Genomic DNA, 16828 nt, shown 5'->3' on the forward strand with positions numbered 1-16828 from the left:
TAACTTGGAACTTCATGTGTATAAGCTAAAGAGTTGTTGAGACTTCCCTGACAGTCTAGTGGTTAAGATTCCGTCCTTCCATTGCAGAGGCCACAGGTTCAATCCCTGGTCAAAGAACTAAGATCCTGCACGATGCAGGGTGTGGCCTCCAAAAATAAATAAAGATTTGTTGATAGAGCTCAAGATTAAATTAAACTGTATTTAAATTAAAACTGTATTTAATAAGCTTAAACATATATACAACTACAGATACTATGAATGGATTTTAATTGAAATTTCCAGTTATGCCCCATTAAGGAAGAAGGAAGCAACCTAAATCTGAATGGCCAAGAAGATCGTCTGTTCTGGCTAGGACTTCCACTTGCTTTTATCTTCACCCTTAGACCCTGCTTTGCTGATTCTATCTGGGAATGGCAGCTAATCTCCAAAGATGACCCTGCAGTAGCCCTGCCTTCTGGTATGCATGCCCTTATGGAGTGCCCCCTACAGTCCATCTGATCTGGCCCTGTGTAACCGTGAGAGAGGGGCAGAAACGATGCCACTTCCTCCTTGGTCTCTGGGAACAGTTGTCCTGGGGTAACCCAGCCATCATATAAGAAGCCTAACTACCCTGAGCACCATGCTCAGAAGGAGGCCAGCTTGCCATTTGCAGCTGTTCCAGCTACTCAAGCCAAGGGACTGGGCATGGGAGTGAAACAGCCACACGTGTGTCCAGCCCAGTCAGTCCTTTGTCGCATGTCTTCAGCCCTGATCATGAATTCATGGAAAACTTGACTGACCAGCTCAGTCCAATCAACTCAGAGCCACGAGAGACATAAGTTATTTTTGTAAGCCTCTGGGTTTGGGGATAGTTTATTATATAACAATAGAAAATGGGAACACTTAGCTTTCTTAACCCCTGTCTTCTGTACTGGGATGTTGAAGAATTCCATGACTAAGTTCCTTTGCTCTTGAAAATGCTAATATTCCTTTTATGTAGAGTGCTCATAGGGACTGCATCTCCCTTGCATGTGCTCCATAAAATGCAGGTTATTTGTTCATTAAAAGCCTACTGTGTGCCTTCTTAGGGACGGCTTTGCTTTGTTTTTCTGGTCTTACGCTCTTTTAAACATGTGCCTGGCTTGTGGTCCCTAAAGCAGCAGCACCCTCTCCAAAATTTACTGTTTGTAGATTTTTTTGATGATGACCATTCTGTCCGACATGAGGTGACCCCTCACTATAGTTTTGATTTGCATTTCTCTAATAATTAGTGATGCTGAGCATCTTTTCATGTGTTTGTTGGCCATCTGTATGTCTTCTTCGGAGTAATGTCTATTTAGGTCTTCTGCCCATTTTTTGATTGGATTGATTGTTTTTTTAATATTGAGCTACATGAACCATTTGTGTATTTTGGAGATTAATCCTTTGTCAGTTGTTTCATTTGCAAATATTTTCTCCCATTCTGAGGGTTGTCTTTTCATCTTGTTTGCTGTGCAAAAGTTTTAAGTTTAATTAGACCCCATTAGTTTATTTTTCTTACTCTAGGAGGTGAGTCAAAAAAGATCCTGCTACGATTTATGTCAGAGAGTGTTCTGCCTGTTTTCCTCCAAGAGTTTTATAGTGTCTGGCCTCACATTCAGGTCTTTAATTCATTTTGAGTTTATTTTTGTGTATGGTGTTAGGTTGTAATTTTATTCCTTTACACATAACTGTCCAGTTTTCCCCGCACCAACCACAGCCTCCTTTGTTATAGAGTTGGTGACCGTAGGTGTGTGGGTTTACCTCTGGGTGTTCTATCCTGTTCCTTTGGTCTTCATTTCTGTTTTGTTTTTTTTGTGCCAGTACCATACTCTCTTTTTTCCTTTTTCTTTTTTTTTAATTCCCTAAAGCAGTAACTGACAAGGATTTTGGGATTATGGGATTACCATGATTCAGTACGACACTTTCTTGATTACTGTAGCTTTGTTGAATAGTCTTTTTTTTTTTAAGTTAATTATTTTATTTTAATTGGAGGCTAATTACAATATCGTAGTGGTTTTTGCCACACATTGACATGAATCAGCCATGGGTGTACATGTGTTTCCCCATCCTGAACCCCCCTCCCGCCTCCCTCCCTATCCCATCCCTCAGGGTCATCCCGGTGCACCAGCCCTGAGCACCCTGTCTCATGCATTGAACCTGGACTGGCGATCTGTTTCACATATGATAATATACATGTTTCGATGCTATTCTCTCAAATCATCCCACCCTCGCCTTCTCCCACAGAGTCCAAAAGACTGTTCTATGCATCTGTGTCTCAAATAGTCTTAAGGTCAGATAGCCTGATTTCCCCAGCTCCATTTTTCTTTCTCAATATTGCTTTGGCTATTTGGGGTCTTTTGTTTTTCCATACAAATTGTAAAATTTTCTGTAATAGTTCTGTGAAAAATGCCACTAGTGACTTGATAGGGATTGCATTGAATCTGTAGATCACTTTCGATAGTATAATCATTTTCACAATATTGATCGATCCAATTCATGGTATATCTCTCCATCTGTTTGTGTTGTGTTTGATTTATTTCATCAGTATCTTATAGTTTTCTGTGTACACAGGTCTTTTGCCTCCTTAGGTAGGTTTATTCCTAGGTATTGTATTCTTTTTGTTGCAGTGGTAAATGGAATTGTTTCCTTAATTTCTCTTTCTGGTTGTTTGTTCTTGGTGTATAGGAATGCAAGAGATTTCTGTATATTGATTAGAAAAAGGAACCCTTCTGCACTGTTGGTGGAAATATAAGTTGATACAGCCACTAAGAAGAGTATGGAGGTTCCTTAAAAAACTAAAAATAGAACTACCATGTGACCCAGCAGTCCCATTACTAGACATATACCCAGAGGAAACCATAATCAAAAAAGACACATGTACTGCATTGCAGCACTATTTACAATAGCCAGAATATGGGAAGCAACCTAAATGCCCATCAACAGAGAAATGGATAAAGAAGATATGGTAGGGACTTCCCTGGTGATCCAGTGGTTGAGTCTGCCTGCCATGCCAATGCAGGGTACATGGGTTCGGCCCCTGGTGGGAGAGGATTCCACATGCCATGGAGCAGCCAAGCCTGTGTGCCACAGCTACTGAGCCCGCTCTCTAGCGCCCTGGAGCGGCCATCGCTGAGGCCTGTGTGCTACATCTGCTGAATCCCAAGCACCTCGAGCCCGTGCTGTGCAACAAGAGAGACACCACAACGAGAAACATGAGAAAAGCCCCTGTTCCCAACTAGAGAAAGCCTGAATGCAGCAACGAAGACCCAGTGCAACCAAAAACAAATAATAAATCAATAAATAAAATTTAATTATAAAAAAAGATGTAGTACAGACATACAGTGGAATATTACTCCATTGTATGGGTCATTGGTAGAAACGTGGAATAAACCTAGAAACTGTTAGTGAAGTAAGTCAGAAAGAGAAAAATATTGTATATCAATGCATATGTGGAATCTAGAAAACTGGTATAGATGATATTATTTGCAAAACAGGAACAAATGTATGAACACGGGAGGGGATGGGGAAAATGCATCATAGAAAAATACAAGTCACAGTACATGGTATATGCTTCTATATCTATAAAGTTCAAGAGTAATGAACATCAAATTCTGCATTTTAGGCATACATGGTCAATGGTTAAACTACATAGGAAAGCACATATATGATTATCATTGAAGTCAGGTGCGTGTTAATTAACCTTTTATTGAAGAAGTCACATGGAGGTCCGTGAAGGCACTAGAGAAACTGTTTCTTAACCCAAGTGGTAGTTACATGGGTATTTGCTTTCTAATTATAATTTAAGCATTTTTTAACTTATCTGTGGCTGCACTGGATCTCTGTTGCTTTCTGTAGTTGCGGTGAAGGTGGGCTACTCTAGGTTGCGGTGCACGAGCTTCTCACTGCAGTGGCTTCCCTTGTTGAGGAGCACAGGCTGTAGGCCTGTGGGCTCAGTAGCTGTGGTACACAGGCTTAGTTGCACCACGACGTATGGAATCTTCCCAGACCAGGGGTCGTACCCATGTCCCCTACATTGGCAGGCAGATTCCTAACCACATTACCACCAGGGGCGTCTGACACTAATGTATTTTAAGCAATTCTATGTGAAGGATTTATTTCCAAGTTTTAAAAAAGAAATTTTTAAAAAGCACTCAGGAGACTTCTAGATCCTAGAGATATGTTTTTAAATAGATATGCTAAAGCGCTTATATGAAGAAAAACTATGTATTTGCATCTACATACATATCTATATTGTAATATATAGTCATTATAGAAAATCTGTATAATAGAGAGAAAACTAAAAATCATTCATAATCCCACCACTTTTGACATTTTGAAATAACCACCCTTGACATTTTGATTTATTCCTTGCAGTTTCTACAGTCTGTTGGTGACTTTTCTCTCTCTCTCTCTTTTTTTTTTTTTTTGAAGCAAAATTGGGAACATATCATATATGCTATTTTGAAAGTTGATTTTTTCCTCTTACCGTATCATGAACATTTCCCCATACTTTGACACTTTGAGATATTAATTTGCTATTGAAATCAGCCACAGGCTTCAGGATCACTGCATACAATTAGTTCCCCAAGGAAAAATATTCTGCTTTTTTGATGCTGTCAGCCCCCTAAGCTGTAAAAAATATGAACCAGCATGCAGAGAAAATGTGAAAATTATCTGCTCCTTGTTAGAATTTTATTTCTAGAGTTCTAATAAAATCAGAACAGGGAATATGCTCATGCAAATAAAACCTTTAGAATTTGGATCAGAGAATGATGACAGTTCTTCCTATAAAAGTGAAAACTCAGCTCTTAGATAAAGAATGCTAAAATTCTAATCAATAGGCTAATAATGCCCTTTCACAAGGAATTTGTCTCTAAAGTTTTGTCATAAAAAAGTATTTTCATGCTCAGGACAAGCTGGGGAGCATAGATATTTTTAGAACCTTTCTTTTCACTGTTTTTAACTTATAAAAACTCAAGATCTTCCTTGTGTGGAACAACACTGAAAGTTCTTTTTTTGTGTGTTTCTTTGGTTAAACATCGTAACTGTTTCTTGATGTTTATGAACATTAGCACTAAGAGAGTTTAGGTACATTTAGATAATTTTCTTAATGGTTTTCCCATAACCCTCCAACTAAGCAGTGAGACAACCTTTAGTAAAGGTATAGGATCCATTCCAAACAAAGTTGATCTGGAGGTGTTGTGGTATACAATATTTACCTTATTAAATGGTTTCTTTATATTTCTATTTTTTACAGCCAGCATGTTTTTCTTGCTCAAGTATTATTATAAACATCTAGAGTTCATTAAAAAAAAAAAGGTACAGTTATATTTAAGGATGTGTCAATAATTTTAACTTTAGTTTTTTCCAGCCACATTGCTCCTAAATATTTAGCAGTAAAAGTTAGCTAGCTACAGTATTGTTAATATAACTATAAAGGAAAAAAAAGATTTTTGAAGTTTATTTAAGAGTAAATGGTTATTGAAAAACTTGAGTAAAAATACATTGTACACATGAAACTTATATAAATGTTGTTAACCAGTCTCAAAAAATAGCAAGCTCATCTCAGCTTTTTCTATGAAATGATGAAATCATTGTATTTGAGTTTTTACAAGTGATAACCTTATTAGTTTGTTAGATTTTCTGAGTGTTCATATATTAAGCAAAGTGTGAGAGAGATTTTTCTTCCTTACTTTTCACAATTAAGAACATCTGTCCCACTGAAAAATAAAAATTAAAAAAAAAAATAAAATTAAATTAAAAAAAAAAAAAAAAAAAAGAACATCTGTATGGGGAGTACTTAGGGATAAAGTAGATGGTTTGTGCTTTATATTAGGTTGGTGCAAAAGTAATTGCAGTTTTTTGCATTGTAAATTTGCCTTTGATATTGGAATGCATTCTTAAACAAATGTGGTTATGTTATACATAATTTTAATGCACATTTCTCATTTTACTTTTTTTTTTGCTATTGACTTATTATTTGCTGTTTATATTTATTTTTAGATTAGGGACATGATGTTAGACAAAAAGCAAATTTGAGCAATTTTCTCATTTGAGTTCAAAATGGGTCATAAAGCATTGGAGACAACTCACAACATCAACAACACATTGGGCCTAAAAACTGCTAACAAATGTACAGTGCAGTGGTGGTTCGAGAAGCTTTGCAAAGACAATGAAAGCCTTGAAGATGAGCATAGTGGCTGGCCATTGGCAGGTGACAACAACCAACTGAGGGCAATCATCAAAGCTGATCCTCTTACTACTACACAAGAAGTCACCATTGGCCATTCTGTGGTCATTCAGCATTTGAAGTAAATTGGAAAGGTGAAAAAGCTCTATAAGTGTGTGCCTCATGAGCTGACCGAAAATCAAAAAAATAGTCATTTTGAAGTGTCTTCTTATTCCACATGACAACAACGAACGCATTTCTCAATCAGATTGTGATGAAAATGGATTTTATGTGACAACCAGCTCAGTGGTTGGATTGAGAAGAAGCCCCAAAGCACTTCCCAAGGCCAAACTTGCACCGTAAAAAGGCATGGTCACTGTTTGGTGTTCTGCTGCCAGTTTGATCCATTACAGCTTTCTGAATCCTAGCGAAACCATTACATCTGAGAAGTAAGCTCAGCAAATCAGTGAGATACACTGAAAACTGTGACACCTGCAGCCAGCATTGGTCAACAGAAAGGGCCCCGTTCTTCTCCACAGCAATGCCTCACCACACATCACATAACCCATGCTTCAGAAGTTGAATGAATTAGGCTAGGAAGTTTTGCCTCATCCACCATATTCACCTGACCTCTAACCAACTGACTACCACTTCTTCAAGCATTTCGATAACTTTTTGCAGGGAGAGTGGTTCCACAACCAAAAGGATGCAGAAAATGCTTTCCAAGAGTTCACTGAATCCCAAAGCACAGATTTTTACACTACAGGAATAAGCAAAGTTATTTCTCATTGGCAAAAATGTGTTGATTGTAATGGTACCTCTTTTGATTAATAAAGATGTGTTTGAGCCTAGTTGCCAACAATGGTCCATCTAGTCAAGGCTATGGTTTTTCCAGTGGTCATGTATGGATGTGAGAGTTGGATCGTGAAGAAAGCTGAGTGCTGAAAAATTGATGCTTTTGAACTATGGTGTTGGAGAAGACTCTTGAGAGTCCCTTGGACTGCAAGGAGATCCAACCAGTCCATCCTAAAGGAGATCAGTCCTGGGTGTTCATTGGAAGGACTGATGCTGAGGCTGAAACTCCAATACTTTGGCCACCTCATGCGAAGAGCTGACTCATTGGAAAAGACCCTGATGCTGGGAGGGATTGGGGGCAGGAGGAGAAGGGGACGACAGAGGATGAGATGGCTGGATGGCATCACCGGCTCGATGGACATGAGTTTGAGTAAACTCGGGAGTTGGTGATGGACAGGGAGGCCTGGTATGCTGCAATTCATGGGGTCACAAAGAGTCAGACACAACTGAGCAACTGAACTGAACTGAACTGATGTTTTAAAATTTACAGGCCAAAGAATCAATATTGTGAAAATGACTATACTACCAAACACAATTACAGATTCAATGCAATCCCTATCAAATTACCAATGGCATTTTTCACAGAACTAGAACAAAAAATTTCACAATTATTATGGAAACACAAAAGACCCCAGATAGCCAAACCAGTCTTGAGAAAGAAGAATGGAGCTGAAGGACTCAACCTTCCTGACTTCAGATTATACTACAAAGCTCCAGTCATCAAGACAGTATGGTATTGGCACAAAAACAGATATAAAGACCAGTGGAAAAGAAAGAAAGAAAGAAAGAAAGAGTGAAGTGGTTCAGTCATGTCCGACTCTTTGTGACCCCATGGACTGTAGCCTACCAGGCTTCTCCATCCATGGGATTTTCCAGGCAAGGGTACTGGAGTGGGTTGCTATTTCCTTCTCCAGGGGATCTTCCTGACCCAGGAATCGAACCCGGGTTTCCCTCATTGCAAGCAGACGCTTTACCCTCTGAGCCACCAGGGAAGCCCTAAAGACCAAGTGGAACAAGATAGAAAGCCCAGAAATAAACCAATGCACCTATAGATACCTTATTTTTATAAAGGAGGCAAGAATATACAATGGGGCAAAGACAGCCTCTTCAATAAATGGTGCTGGGAAAACTGGATAGCTACACTAAAGGAATGAAATTAGAACACTTCCTAACACCATACACAAAGATAAACTCAATGGATTAAATACCTACATTTAAGACCAGAAACTATAATATTCTTAGAGGAAAACATAGGCAAAACACTTAGTGATATAAATCAAAGCAAGATCCTCTATGACCCACCTCCTAGAATAATGGAAAAAAAAACAAAAGTAAACAAGTGGGACCTGATTAAACTTAAAAGTTTTTGCACAGCAAAAGAAACTATAAGCAAGGTGAAAAGACAGCCCTCAGAATGGGAGAAAATAATAGCAAAGGATTAATTTAACAACTGACAAAGGATTAATTTACAAAATGTACAAGCAGCTCATACAACTTAATGCCAGAAAAACAGTCAACCCAATCCAAAAGTGGGGAAAAGACCAAAAAAGACATACAGATGGCTAACAAATATATGAAAAGATGCTCAACATCGCTCATTGTTAGAGAAATGAAAATCAAAACCACAATGGGATATCACCTCATATTGGTCAGAATGGCCATCATCAAAAAGCCTACAAACAATAAATGCCCGAGAGGGTGTGGAGGAAAGGGAACGCTCTTGCACTGTTGGTGGGATTGAAAATTGATACAGCCACTATGGAAAACGGTATGGAGAGTCCTTAAAAAGTTAGGAATAAAACCACCATATGACCTGACCCAGCAATCCCACTCCTAGGCATATACCCTGAGGAGATCAAAATTGAAAGAGATACATGTATCCCATTGTTCACTGCAGCACTATTTACAATAGCTAGAACATGGAAGCAACCTAGATGCCCAACGACAGATGAATGGATAAAGAAGTTGTGGTACATATACATAATAGAATATTACTCAGCCATAAAAAGGAACACGTTTGAGTCAGTTCTGATGAGGTGGATGAACCTAGAACCTATTATACAGAGTGAAGTGAGTCAGAAAGAGAAAGATAAATATTATATTCTAACACATATACGGCATCTAGAAGAATGGTAGTGAAGAACTTATTTATAGGGCAACAATGGAAAAATAAACATAGAGAATAGACTTATGGACATGGGAAGAGGGGAGGAGAGGGTGAGATGTATGGAAAGAGTAATATGGAAACTTACATTGCCATATGTAAAATAGATAGCCAATGGGAATTTGCTGTATGGCTCAGGAAACTCAAACAGGGGCTCAGTATCAACCTGGGATGGGAGGGAGATGGGAGGGAGGTTCAAAAGGGAGGGTATATATGTATCCCTATGGTTGATTCATGGTGAGGTTTGACAAAAATCAACAAAATTCTGTAAAGCAATTATCCTTCAATAAAAAAATTAATTAAAAAGAAAAAGCAAACAAAAATTCACAGGTTGAAACTGTAGTTATGTTTGCACCAACCTAATAAATGATGTTGAATGTGAAAAATAGGTAAGTAATATAGAAGTAGTCTTACGTAGCTCAATTTTGATGTGTTGCCTCTTTATGCCTAATTCAAAAACTTAATGTAAAACTATTTGAATAAGTTCATAGGTGTTCAGTTTTGTCATGAAATAAAATTGTCACAGTGAAACCAAACAATATTATAAAAAAGTAAAAGTATCACTGTTCTTTACAGTAGAATTGGTAGAGAAAGTTTGTTTCATCATTTATATATTTTCCATCTCCAGTGATTTTTCTTTATTTATAATAAGATATTGTCAATCATTTAGTCATTAATAATTATTTCTGTTATTTCCAGACAGATGTTATATTTTTCAAATTAAGTAGTAGTTTATGCTTTAAAGACTAATTTAAAATAAAATAATAGTGTCATACAAATTTGATTCTTTCAACCCCATAATCTTTGCTTTCATTTTATTTTGTAACCATAATACAAGTTTTCTCAGCCTTAGCACTATGGACGTTTAGGCAGATAATTCTTTGATGTGGGGAGCCCTCCTGTGCATTGAAGAATGTTTAGCAACATTTCTGGTCTCAACAGACAAGACTCCAATCACCCTTTGTGGTTCTAGACCCTGCCAGGTATCCCAGGGGGGCAAAACTGACTCTAGTTGAGAATCATGCCATAAGTGTATTCTCTAAAATTCTTATCATGACTTTCAGGAGCATAATTTGGAATAAAGCAATGTACCACTAGTGAAAAGTGAAAGTCACTCAGTCGTGTCCAACTCTTTGTGACCCCATGGATTATACAATCCATGGAATTCTCTAGGCCAGAATACTAGAGTGGGTAGCCATTCCCTTCTCAAGCGAATCTTCCCAACCCAGGGATCGAACCCAGGTCTCCCGCATTGCAGGCAGGCGGAATCTTTACCAGCTAAGCCACCAGGGAAGTAGCTAGGCCCCAAATCAGCAGAACAAATTTTGCTTCTGTGCAGTATTTTGGGTAGTTCAGCATCAATAAAAAGGTCATAAACAGTAACTATATTTTTTCCTCTAAGTCTAGATTGTCTAGGTAATTGGTATAGAACAGACCACTGGGAACATTTTAGTGAGTGCCACACAGGGAAATAAAATTAGTCAGTAGCTACAGATGTCATTTATGGCTGTTTTTCTTCAATCTTTATTTTAAAATGTGAGGCAACAGGATATGCAGAAATTAAAGGACACATGAAAGCCTTTATACTAGTTTGTGTTACCCTCAAATCACGGTAATTTCAATGACATACTAGAATAAAAATGTGTTTCATTCCTTTTGTCATTTATATATAACAGGTGATGCCCACTGCCCTGCTGGGAACATCATCAATCCAACATCCTCTCCAGAAATTTTGGCATTCTGTATCATGACGAACACACAGTGGGCAAGCCAGTTTACAGGGTATTTTTCCATTTAAACATATGACAGAGGAAAGAAAATTTAATGTAGCTCTTTGAGAGAAAAACAAAATGACTTCAAATTTTATTAAATTGGCTGTGCAGGAGGAAAAAATAGACAGGTCTTTGCTGCCAACATCTATTAAGCTTGATATGCATTTGATAGCTAATGGAAATTGTTGATGGAGACTCCAAAGGTAGTTGACATTACTAGACTTCTTGAGTTGGGTGTCAAGGAGAAGGTAAGACTGAACCAGGTTCTGAGCTAGCAGAGAACCTGCTCACCATGTCTGCGTGGTTTCCTTCACTCTGTGACTTCTACCTGCTGCAGAGCAAGGCAAAAAAAGGAAAGAAGAAAATATTATTTTACAGTGTAAGGTCTTCCTTGATTTTTTACTAAACGAATTGAGATTAATCTTGTTTTAAAACCCCATCTCATAATTATAAGATCGAACTTCTCACGTAAGTGGTTGATTGTAACTTTATGGCCACTAAAAGATTTCAAACTGCTTTCATGCCTCTTTGTACACAATAAATAACGGACAAAATAATGAAGATTGATTTCCTTAAGTCCGCTCTGTTTAATTCTGCTGTCTGCTCTTGTACAGTGCTGTCTCTTATTGTACATAGTTTAATGATATCTAGGAGTATAAAGTTGTTGCCCGTAAATAGCTTGTAAATAGCTTTCCTAAAATAAAATGGTTTCAATAATTGTATTCAGTAACTTCTTGATTGCTGAAACTTGGTTGCCTCTGATAATGCACTATTATAATAATAGGTGTAAAAGATGTCATATATATTACATGGGAGTGGGGGGGGGGATGTGTGTGTGGGTATGTGTATAGTATAGACTTAATTCTTCACTTGTGATACATCCCTAAATGTAGAATTTGCTAGATGAAATTTTTTATAGAGTTTTTGATGTATATGACTAACTGCTTTTTCACATAAGCCGTGACAACAACCCTACCACCATCATAGGAGTGAGTACAAATCTCCTACTGACTTCAATTCTTGTCTTGAGCCCTCTGGCTACTCTCTCTTAATCTAATGATGAAAACTCCTGTCACATCCCATTTTATCTTTCAGCTTTGTTTACAGTGATTTTTGTCACAACTTTAAAGTTTTTACATAGTCAATGTCTTCTTTTAGAGATTCTGTGGTATTTAGAATTTTTGCATCTCAAAAAATATTTTTGAAAAATCCCTGCATTTATATTATATTATTTCATATTTTACATGTGTATCAGTTTCCTGTGGAATTTATTTTGATGTAAGATGTGTTTTAGGTTTTTAAATATGCTATTTCCAAATGATTAACAGTTATCTTATCATCTTTTATTAAATAATCTTTCTCTAATGGCCACATAGACACAAAAGATTGGACTTATACAACTAAAATCATGCCATGTCCAAGAAACCCTCTGAACTGTGTTAAGGGTACTTATCTGGTATTTAGGATTTGTTTGTCACTGTAAATGCAAATGTTCTGAAAGTGCCTAAGGTGGCGCCAGGCACATAGTAGACAATAGATAGTTGCTGAATGAATGTGTGGGAAGTGGATATCTTGGTATGAAAGTATTCCTTATCATACAACATAAAAAAATGTTAAATCAGTAGAGAAAAACCTGTACAAAAGAAGGCATGTAACCATCACCCAGCTTGAACAGTTACCAACTCATGGCCAGTATTGTTTTAATACTTTTCCCACCTACCTTTCCCTTCCTATATTGTTTTGAAGCAAATCCCAGGTACTGTTTCATTCATAAATGTTTCAGTGTCTGTCTCGAAAAGATTAAGTCGTTTTTCTTTAAACATCACATTATTATGCCTAAAAAACTAAAATAATGCCTTTACAGCATCAGCTATCCTGTCAGCCTTCAAGTTTTCAATTGTCTCATAAATGTCTTTTTTTTTTTTACAGTTTTTCATTTGAATCAGGACTCAAAAAAGATCCACGAAATGTGATTTTTTAATATACAGTATTTCTTAAGTATTTTTTGATCTTTGATTTTTTCATCTTCTCTCTCTCTTCTCCCTTGTAATTTATTTGTTGAAGAACTGGGTTATTTGTATTGCTACGTTTCCCACAGCCTAGAGTTTGCTGATTGTATCCTAATACTGTCATTTACTTAAGTGTTACTTATATGCCTCTGTCTCCTGTATTTCCTGTAAACTGGTAGTTGGAGCTAAAGGCTTGATCAGATTCAGATTCAGTTTTCTTTTTGGCAAGCCCAAAAAGAAGGCGGTTGCCTATCATAATGACAGCGTTACTGGCTTTTTGTTCAGTGCCTTGCATATTGATTTTGCTAACATTTGTTGAGTATTTTCTGTGTGCCTAGCAAAGTGCTTATGTTCTGTAGGCATTATGTCACTCAATAATATTTAAGCTTTGTAATACTAGTACATATCAATTTCTGTCTGATGACAAGACCTCTTATTAGAGCCAGGTAATCTTAAATATCTTTCATACAAACCCCTTGGTGTATACTCATGGTCATTTATGTGATTTAATTTGGAAACCTATCTGGACTTTCTTTTTATTGGGTTCATTTAGAGCTATATAAAAGTAGCTTGCATTTAAGGCATTTTAAAAAAATATTTTAATAATAAAACTCAGAGACCTATCATTTAACTGTGAATTTGTTGTACTCAAGCTTTTTGGTAGTGGGATTCACCTCACAAAGACCGATATCTAAACCACAAATAAAGCCAAACGAGTTCAGTATTTCTGAGTCCCTTTTTCCTCTGCGCTCATTGTCTCTGCAGATGCCTATGTCTCTTTCATCTCTTTCTGCTTTCTTTGCATGCCCACAGCGCTCACAGTATCCTACTGTTGTCCAGTGTGAGAAACTGACTTGGGGTTGTAAAAGCAAAACTAGCTTTTCGTTGTTTGTCTACATGTCTTTAATTTATTTTTGCTCAATTCTCCCCCATGGTCCTAAATTCAGTTATTTATAAAATCAGACCATTGGAGTTCCAGACTCAAACCATAAATGTCAAATTATCTTGACCAGCTGACAGTTTCGGAGATGAAACTGTTTGATGTGTGGTTGATGGAGAAAAACCACCAACTGACCCGAGTCGCAATTAGATACCAGAGCACAAGTTGCAAAGCAAGGCAAAGAGGATCCTATTGTACAGCTTTACAAACTGGCATGTGGGGAGTCATTTATTCATTATATATCTTAATCTTTCTTCTCCTTTAGTAGTTGTAACTTTTCCCTCAAATTTCCAGAATATCTGTTAGGTGAAGCATTTGATTGATTGAATAAAAGGAACATAAAGCATTGGTGAATACAGCAGAGAAATAGGAATGAACGTGAGGTTTCATTTCTTAACTCTAGTTGTACCTCACTGTACTTAGACTAGTAGCCAAGTTCTCTGTTTTTATTTCTTTAAAACACAATTGTTTTTGCCATACTTACTCATAAAGAACTTTAAGATTCTTATTTGAACCAGTCTTCTGTAAGCTTGTCATAAGAGGGGGTTGTGTCTCTCTTTACCTGATCTTACTGGGTGTCCAGGGTAGCATGGTGCACGTGCTTGTGCTTAATGAGTAGCTTTGGATGCTGCTGGTATTTGAAAGATTATACATTTTAAAGGGTATTTTGTTCTCTTTTTCTTGGCAAGACCAAGGAGCTTCCTTTTCTAAGACCAATGCTTTTTAGACTCAGTGAAAGTACACATTGTTCTAGGAGAATTGCCATATGAAAGCCTAGAATATATATTGAGTGCTTCCAAGAAAGGGGGAAAAGTCATGTTCTAGGACAGTGAATGCTGACTGGGTCCTGAATGATTGATTGTTATGTGCTCTTTTACTTACAGGCTCGCTTCTCATATGTGCGAATGAAATATCTTTTCTTTTCCTGGTTGGCGGTTTTTGTTGGAAGTTGGATTATATATGTGCAATACTCTACCTATACCGAACTCTGCAGAGGAAAAGACTGTAAGAAAATAATAGTAAGTATTTTTTATTTTCTAGTATATGGAAAAACCTATTCTCTAGTTGCAGTAGAGTTGATTTAATTGTACCAATCTCTGCTGTGCACCATGACTCGGTTATATACATATACACATTCTTTTATATATATATATATATATAGTTTTCCATTATGGTTTATCCCAGGAGGCTGGGTATAGTTCCCTGTGCTATATGGTAGGACCTTGTTGTTTATCCATTCTAAGTGTAATAACACATTAAAAAACTATATTAATAACACATTATATTTATTACTTATACATAGACTAAAAATTATTTTCAAAAAGTAAAAGTTAATTTGATTTTGAGTTGTGTCGAACTTCTTACCATTTTGATATGGCCAAATTAGTAGGACTGTTCCCCACTTTGAAAATCTCTGTATTCAGAAATCTGAGCAAGACAGACCAGTATGAGAGCATGCTTATTACAAAGAGGGATTCTTGCTTTTCAAATACACTTGAAGTTTAGTTTACTCTAATCAGATGGATTTTTAAGTATTTATAGTATGAAAGTGTTATTTGCATCCATCCTTTCTGGAACATATCTTTTGAATAAATGGAGTCATTCTCGAATGCTGAAAATATATGTAGAAAGTATATATGTGTATTTATTATTTAATTTCTATCCTACTGGATATATCTTAGGAAAGTCACTCTAACAGAATAAGATTTCTATTAGTAAATATTGGTTCCATAGCACTTATATTTTAAATGTTTGAGGATAAGTAAATTTAATTCCTTGTTTTCTGCTATCTTCTATATAAATAATATTTAAAACATCTAAGAATTCATCTAAGAATTATATTTTTATATAATAATTATTGAGATCCCAATTATTATAACTTATGAATAGTTCTAATTATTGAATGGTTACCTTTTAAACAGGCCAGTGGTGCTAGGTGTGTACATTTAGCAGGGAAGAAGGTATCCTGACCTTATGAACTTAGAGTCTAGTAGAGAAGAAAATGAATAATTACAGTATGGTAAGATAATTATTATAATTATTACAGTAACAAATTATATAGGGTCATAAGACAGGGAGACCTGAAGCTTTCCAAAGTTCTAAGAGAATAAAAATCAGGTTAACTCTAGACATTCTGTCAGTCAGAATAAAAATAAATTATTCCCCAGGAGTATAACATCCTCTTAAGTAGTCAGAAGAGAAATACTAATACAAGAAGCAAGGGAATTAATTAGCAAAGAAGAGTTCCAAATCAAGGAAGGTTGAAAGATATCAATCTTATGTTCATTCCAATTGGCCATTCAGATCCTTGAGGACTTTTAAAATAGAAGGAAACTTTGGGGCCAGGCAGTATACTGGATACTTCACATTGTCATTAGTACTTAAAATAATCCTGTGAAAGCCCCCCAAACCCACTTCACAAATAAAGAAATATGACTAACGAGAGAGAAGAATTTGCCTTTCATGGTGGAGCCAGAATTTGATCGCAACTCTGTCTCTATAGAAAGCTCATGCTCTTTCTGCTACCCAGAGTCAGAAAAGACTGACAAAGGAAGTTATATAGTCAACTATAATAACATATAAGTAACCAAAACTATTTGAAATGTTTATTTTCCTTTTTTAAGGTCACCTTTCTCAAACTGGGTTTCTTGAGTCACCTTAAAAGGTAGTCCATGAATCAGATATACTTGAAAACAGAAAGTTAAACAAATATAAAGAGTTGACTTTACTGAGGACTTCTTAGGATCTTTAATATACTATTGTGTGTTCTGCATCTCCAAAGAAAGCAAATATATTTGATTAGGAGAAAAATACATCCCCACTGTAACCCTCCCAGGAAGACTTATTAACATCATCTGGCTATGTTAGAAATACTGTTTCAAGAGATAGATGTGGTTTTATCTTGTTTTTAATATAGTA

The 16828-nt window shown here is 36.5% G+C and overlaps 1 protein-coding gene across 2 annotated transcripts in view; it reads left to right on the forward strand.

Annotated features, from left to right (window-relative positions):
• DIPK1A (divergent protein kinase domain 1A) overlaps positions 1-16828 on the forward strand; it is a 118254-nt gene that overhangs the window by 66719 nt on the left and 34707 nt on the right. For both annotated transcript variants that reach the window (XM_065908628.1, XM_065908617.1), the window contains exon 2: positions 14794-14928. In XM_065908628.1, the coding sequence (XP_065764700.1) occupies positions 14794-14928 (135 nt within the window). The remainder of the gene's footprint in view (positions 1-14793; positions 14929-16828) is intronic.

The sequence above is a fragment of the Muntiacus reevesi genome, chromosome 1 (assembly GCF_963930625.1).
Source record: "Muntiacus reevesi chromosome 1, mMunRee1.1, whole genome shotgun sequence".
NCBI classification, from domain to species: domain Eukaryota; kingdom Metazoa; phylum Chordata; class Mammalia; order Artiodactyla; family Cervidae; genus Muntiacus; species Muntiacus reevesi.